The sequence below is a fragment of the Lactuca saligna genome, chromosome 7, assembly GCF_052625555.1.
Source record: "Lactuca saligna cultivar CGN05327 chromosome 7, ASM5262555v1, whole genome shotgun sequence".
Classification (NCBI taxonomy): domain Eukaryota; kingdom Viridiplantae; phylum Streptophyta; class Magnoliopsida; order Asterales; family Asteraceae; genus Lactuca; species Lactuca saligna.
Window position 1 is genome coordinate 34,132,541 of NC_136423.1, and position 7,460 is coordinate 34,140,000.

The 7,460-nt window shown below is 32.9% G+C and overlaps 1 protein-coding gene across 1 annotated transcript; it reads left to right on the forward strand.

Moving 5' to 3' along the window:
* The first annotated feature begins 2,937 nt into the window (after window positions 1-2,937).
* Window positions 2,938-5,548, forward strand: LOC145004052 (uncharacterized). The gene has a single exon (XM_078962952.1). The coding sequence runs from the start codon at window positions 2,964-2,966 to the stop codon at window positions 5,418-5,420; it is 2,457 nt and encodes an 818-aa protein (XP_078819078.1). The 5' UTR covers window positions 2,938-2,963; the 3' UTR covers window positions 5,421-5,548.
* Window positions 5,549-7,460: the final 1,912 nt, after the last annotated feature.

Consider the following 7,460-nt stretch of genomic DNA (forward strand, 5'->3'; position numbering starts at 1 on the left):
GGAGCTCCTAGTACTCTCTCACTAGCTGCTACACCTTGATAGCTAGTGAAAAATCAATCTGAAACCTTTGAACAAGTTCTTCCCATGTCATCACTCCTATCTTTGTCGTCCATATAGCTCAGGTAACCTGCTCCCATCAATCCCCTACTCTATCCCTCAGTAAGCAGGACGTGAATCCCACCTTTGCTCCCTTAGGGAAAAAGCTCGTATGCAAAGCATTCTCCATTTCAGCGATCCAGTAACGAATAGTGATGGGGTCCTTAAACCCAAAGAACTATGGAGCTCCACAAGCCTTAAACTCCCAGAATGAGGGAGCTCGAGCCCCAATACCCAATCTGACCCGCAACAATCTCAGCTCGAAAAGTCCTAAGCCTCTCATCTTTCAATTCCATAATCCCCTTCTTCATGGTACCGAACAGCACGGGGGTAGCATCCAAAATACCACAAGTGACCTCAGCTGATATGAACTCGCGTATCCTCTCATCAATTGATTCAGCACCTGAACCAGAGCCCAAACCAGAACTCGAATCTGAACCTCCACGAGTAGTCGTTACCATCCTTAAACTGAAATACAACATATAAACATGCAATTATAACTTAAGGGAAAACATTCCTAACACAAAGCCCTCCTTAGAGTTTTCAGGTTTGCTCTCATCTCAGGTACATGTCTTGTGCTTCCAGTAGTACCGACCCAATACTACCTTCCACACTTGCATGTACCTTCCTCAAGGTTAATCCTGATTCCTCTAAGATACCATATTACAACCATACACAAATCTTATGCTACACAACATACATATCCTAGACTCTCCTAAGAACTCTCTACTCTCACCACTCGTAGTACCAGTAACCTCTATCAACACTGCTGGTTACCGTATGCATGCAAGTTGTATATAAAAGAGGATCACAGAGACTGTCAAATGAAGATTCTACCCTAAATCCACAACAAAACAAAGAACATGAAATGAGGATAAATCGATTATTCTAGGGCTACACAATCCTAATCATATACAACTTTAAAAGCATACACCTACATATAAGTATGGTTAACTTGGGAACCATTTATTTGAGCTTGGCTGATCGTACACACCACACACCCTCCTTTATGATAAAACCTTTTTAGAAATTGAACTTTTTATTTTCTTAAGAAAATTATCATTTACTCATTTTGAGTTCTAACACACTTGTAAGTGTGCCCAAATCCCTCAAACCAAGGCTCCAATACCAACTTATAACGTCCCAAAATAGTAATAACTTTTTTCATTTACAGTTCATTCAAAACATTCATTAATTGTTTGAAATCCATACAAATCATAGTATTAAATCATCTGAGTATAAATTATTTCAAATGCAGAAACCGTGAGGGGAGGATGTTGTGCTATCATGTCGGGCCCTTCTCTTTGGAACTGGAAGTACCTGAAACCATAAACAAAATCTGTAAGTATAATGCTTAGTGAGTTCCCTAATTACCAAATAATAATGCCTAGCCTAAAAACACGGACGTTAAACCAAATCCTTATTTAGGTGTTGTTTAGGGTGTGTTCCTAAATAGGCACGAGTTGTATGATTTTGATGTTTATGTTATATGTATGCTTGTATGATTGATGATGACATGATAAGTAGGAGTAGGTTATAATGCTTATAATGTTGTGTTGTGTTGGAATTCACTAAGCTACGTGTTTACCCTTTCATATATAAATAACTATTACAGATGCATTAGGTACAAATAAGGGTAAATGTTTAGCTTGATTGTACACCGGTGCCTTTGTCACAGACGATTGATATGAGTTGTATGACTATTACTATTCCGATGTTGGTTGAGTTGTAAATGGATTTGTTTTACTAAAAGTATGTTTTGAAATATTAATTTGGATGCTTGAAACTAAAGGTTTTGGTTAAATAACGGATTTGATAAAAAATTTAATAAATATAAATGTTTTAAAAAATCTTAATTTATTTGAAGTTTTTGGACATCACACGACCCCAACCCTCTATCCACACATGCATGCACTGTTAACACCTACATAGATTTCAATGGGTAAGAGTTTAATTAATTAAAGTTTTCTTATTTTTTTATTAAAAATAATATATGTTACAAAAAATCAACTAAAGGTTATTTTGGTCATATTAAATAATTAACTTTCCAACTCCTTTTGACAAACTTGCAAACAAACAAAAAACAAATTTAATTTATTGTTAACGAAACAAATATAACTAATTTTAATCCATTCAAAATTCAATTTACCATTATGTGAACACACCCTTATTGTAGATGTAGAAACACATTCGTCCAAGAAAGTGACAACTTTACTTTTGCAACTTGAAATAGTTTGGTGAGGATATAAGTAGACACAGAGTAGTATCCATTTGCCATATAAGACGTAAATGCATTGATTCGCTCTTTTTATATTAATAATCTACAGATCTACATATTATAAGGTTCGAATAATATCCCGTATATATTGTTAATAAATTTACTAAAGCCCCGTCAATGGCGCCACAAAACATTCACATTAAATATGGTTCCATACATATTTCTCCATTACAACCTGATTACCATAATTTAATTCTAATTATAAATTAATCTCACTTCCAGATATCATGTTGGTATTTAATGAATATGAAATTCAATGTCATTGTAAATTATAATATAATAACAAGTTCGATAGTTAATGAATTGAAGTATCAGTTGTAAATTGTAATATAATAACAAGTTCGATAGTTAATACTAGAATTTTCAAAGTGTCCATTGTTGTTTTTTCTTCCTGTATTTGTATTTGCATGAACATAATTGGTTTTTTAACATAGATTTTCGAATCAAGTTGAATAATGATAGGAGTGCTGAATTGCCATATGAACACAACCAGTCAAACAGGATAAGTCTAACGTCAATAAAATTTCTATATTTAGTAATATATAACTAGCTTCATGCTCATAGAATTATCTCCACTTCAAAGTTATCAATGATAATCAAAACCTTTGTAATTTTACCATTCCTGGTACTTGGTGTTCTATCTGCAGATTTTAGCTTAAAAGATGAAGTCGATGTTTTGAATCATTTCAAGAACTCAATCACAGACGACCCAACCGGTGCACTCCTGGATTGGAATGCTGATTCCATCCACCACTGTAACTGGACCGGAATCCAATGTGATGATGTCTCACAACGTGTAGTTTCCATTTCTATTCAGCAAACACAGTTCAAAGGCCAAATCTCTCCTTTTCTTGGAAACCTTTCCAGCCTTCAGGTTCTTGATCTTTCTTACAATTCATTCACTGGAAACATTCCTTCCCAGTTGGGATATTGCACACAACTTACTACACTTTCCATTTACACCAACTCCCTCTCTGGGACGATTCCATCGGAACTGGGAAACCTCCGGAATCTTCAAATACTTGACCTCGGAAACAATTCGCTAACTGGAATCATTCCGAAAAGCTTGTGTAATATCACTTCCTTGTTACAACTTAGCCTTGATGACAACAAACTCAATGGTTCAATCCCAGATAGAATCGGTGATTTGATCAATCTTCAGCAATTTGGAGCTTATAATAACCGTTTTCAAGGCTCAATTCCTGCTTCTGTTGGTAATCTAAAAGAGTTGCTAGCTCTTGATTTCAGTCAAAACCAACTTACTGGTATCATTCCTAGAGAGATTGGAAACTTGTCGAATTTACAAGTTCTTCAGTTGTTTGAGAATTCACTCTCTGGGAAAATACCATCTGAAATTGGCCATTGCACGAATCTGTCACTTCTTAATATATACAGCAACAAGCTCGTTGGAAGCATTCCTCCTGAGATTGGAAATCTCTTGGGCTTACAGGTTTTACGGTTATATGATAATCAGCTGAATTCCACAATCCCAGATTCGTTATTCCGATTAAAATCATTATTGGTTTTGCAACTATCAGAGAATAATCTCATCGGGAATCTTTCTTCTGATATCAGTTCGCTGAAATCATTACAATCTCTTACCCTTCATCAAAACAATCTTTCCGGGGAGATTCCGGCATCCATAATCAGGTTAGTCAATTTGACATACTTGACAATTAGCTTAAACTCCATCACAGGCGTAATTCCTTCAAGCATCGGGTCACTTCATAACCTGAGAAATTTGTCTCTTAGTAATAATCTTCTAGAAGGGTCTATTCCATCAAGCATCACAAACTGCACTAATATCCGTTGGATAGATTTCGCTAGAAATAGGATGACAGGAGAAATGCCTCAAGGTTTAGGGAAGTTATCAAATCTTACATATCTAGTTATTAGCAACAACAGAATGTCAGGAAAAATCCCGGATGACGTCTTCAATTGTTCAAGTCTAGTGATTTTGGATGTAGCATTTAACAATTTCTCTGGATTGTTGAAACCAAGTATTGGAAAACTTTATAATCTCCAAATCCTTCAAATTCATGGTAATTCTTTTTCCGGATCTCTACCAGGGGAAATCGGAAACCTAAGTAATTTAATCGTGTTAAACTTGGGACAAAACCAATTTTCGGGTGTGATTCCTGTAGAATTCTCAAACATTTCTTCCCTTCAAAGCCTTTTGTTGGGTAACAATAATCTTGAAGGAAAGATTCCAGAGGAAATCTTTGAGCTCAAACAGCTTACCGAACTCTACTTGATGAACAATAATTTTGTGGGTTCGGTTTTGGATTCTGTTTCAAAGCTTGAGATGCTTTCTCTGTTGGATGTAAGTGGAAACAGGTTTAATGGGTCAATCCCAGAGAGTATGAGAAAACTCAACAAATTGATTTCGATAGACCTCTCACACAACATGCTCACAGGGTCGATTTCAGGGTCAATGATTGCAGGTATGAAGAATCTATCGATCTATCTAAACTTCTCCAACAATTTTCTTACAGGTAACATCCCAACTGAGTTAGGAAAGCTTAAGATGGTAGAAGCCATTGATATCTCAAACAATAATCTGTCTGGAGGCATTCCAGTGACACTTGAAAGCTGTATAAACATGAAGAGTCTTGACTTATCTGGAAATAAACTTTCTGGTAGTGTTCCACAAGAAATATTCCCTCCTCTTGATCAGCTTACCAGTATAAATTTTTCAAAGAATCAGTTGGATGGAGACATTCCCGAAAGCATGGCGAATTTGGGTAATCTTACATCAGTTGATCTTTCACACAATAAAATCAAGGGTTTGATTCCCGAGAGTTTTGGCAACATTTTGGTGTTGAAACACCTCGACCTTTCTTTCAATCAGCTTGAAGGACGTGTTCCAGATACTGGTATTTTTAGAAATACAAGTGCAGTTGCATTACAGGGAAATCCATCTCTGTGTCTTGGCAACAACACCAAGTTATGTGTCTCATCAAGTCAATCAAACCATTCGCTGTCCAATAAGAGTCTATTGATTCTTTCAATACTCGGATCTCTTGTTATTTTTTTCTCTGATTAAGCAATAATTGTTGGAGTGAAAGTATATATTAATTTTCTTCAAGGCTGAAAATGGTCTGATTATAGAAGACAGAAAACGATGTACGCATAGCAGTAGAGTCAACAAGTTTTTATTTGTGTTTTGTTTTTTTTGTTTTGTTTTGTTGGAAAAATTAATGTGTCAAAACCATTAAGTTCTTCAGACTTTTGGGTAAAGAATTAATAATGTCCCCATCACACATTGCTACAAGGATGAAAACTTGGGAGTTGGGAGGACTCCAAACTTATAAATAGAGTCCAAGGCTTTGGTTTCAAAGACACTGAACCAAAATATACTTGAACTCTTTAGTTCTTTCCTTTTATTTTGTGTTAGAGTGTAGAAAGCTTTAATTAATACTTTGGAAGAGTATGAGAACTTATGTGGGAGACTTGAGAGATTAGTATATGTGATTGTAACAACTTATTATATAGTAGATTTTTCTCATTGGAGGCCTGTAGTTTTTTTATTTGTTTTTGTAGTTTCTACTTATATTCTTGTGTATTGTTATTATATATTATATTATTGTTATTGGAGGATTGTTCGTGATCCATGAGTCCATTTTCCCAACAAATGGTATCAAAGCGGGGAAGTTGCACCATAATTTGTTAACATTTATCGATGTGAAATTCTTAGAATGGTTTATTCTAAATGGAGATACTTTTTTATGGTGGAGTATAATAATTCTATTTTTTAAAAATTATGATCGTTAGTTGAAGATGATGTTCCTTTTATGTGGTTGCATGTATCATCCATTTATCTAATGTTAATTTTCGACTAGAGAATGAATAGTGTCTCCATCCCATATTGCCATAAGGATGAAAGCTTAGGATGTCTCCAAGCTTATAAATAGAGTATGATGCTTTTGTTTCAAAGTACCCAACCAAAATACACTTCATGTGTTGGTTCTTTCTTTCTTATCTTCTTTTGAAGTGTAGAAAGTGTTAGTTAACATTTTGTAAAAATGTGAATATTTTTGAGAGAAGCTTGAGAGATTAGTCTATATGATTGTTACAACTTATCATATAGTGGATCTTTCTTTTTGGAGGCTTGTGGTTTTTCTCTGGTTTTTGGAGTTTCTATATATATATATATATATATATATATATATATATATATATATATATATATATATATATATATATATATATATATATATATATATATATAGAGAGAGAGAGAGAGATAAGTTCAAATAAAAACAGTAAAAACGTGAGAACGTAAAAACACTATGTTTATGTTATTATTCTGTAATGAATGTTGTATATGTGTATTGTTGAAGTAATTCTTATATGAATATTAATGTTTGATTATACATATACTAATTACGATATTATTATTCTATTATAAACTTATATATATATATATATATATATATATATATATATATATATATATATATATATATATATATATATATATGCATTTTTATAGTAAATTATAATTTTAGTTTTAACTTGTGACTATTTATTTATTCACTCCTGAATAATGATATAAAGCTGTTGATACAAAATTCATCCCAGAATAATAAGATAAAATAGTGTTTTTACATTCTCACACTATTTACTGTTTTTATTTGAACTATCCCTTATATATATATATATATATATATATATATATATATATATATATATATATATATATATATATATATATATATAGAGAGAGAGAGAGAGAGAGAGAGAGAGTCAAGATCAAATAAGAAGGAAATTTTTGGTAGGAAGGTAAAAAGTTTTTTTTCTACATATTTTTTTCGCGAACAAACAAAATGAATCATTAGATGATTCATTTTTAAGATGATTCACGAGAAAAAATTCTCAAAAAAACATCTCGATGATTCATTTATACAATGATTTTGTTGTTATTCACTAAAATTGTCATAAAAATGAATTTTTTCTTAATTTACTTAAAAATGAATCATAAAGATGTTTTTTTGGGAATTTTTTCTTGTGAATCATCTTACAAATGAATCATCTAGTGATTCATTTATTTTGTTCGTCAAAAAAATATGTAAAAAAAAAACTT

What these genes read in the sequence shown, in the direction of transcription:
- LOC145004052 (XM_078962952.1), top strand. Translation starts at nt 2,964, where the DNA reads ATGATAATCAAAACCTTTGTAATTTTACCATTCCTGGTACTTGGTGTT.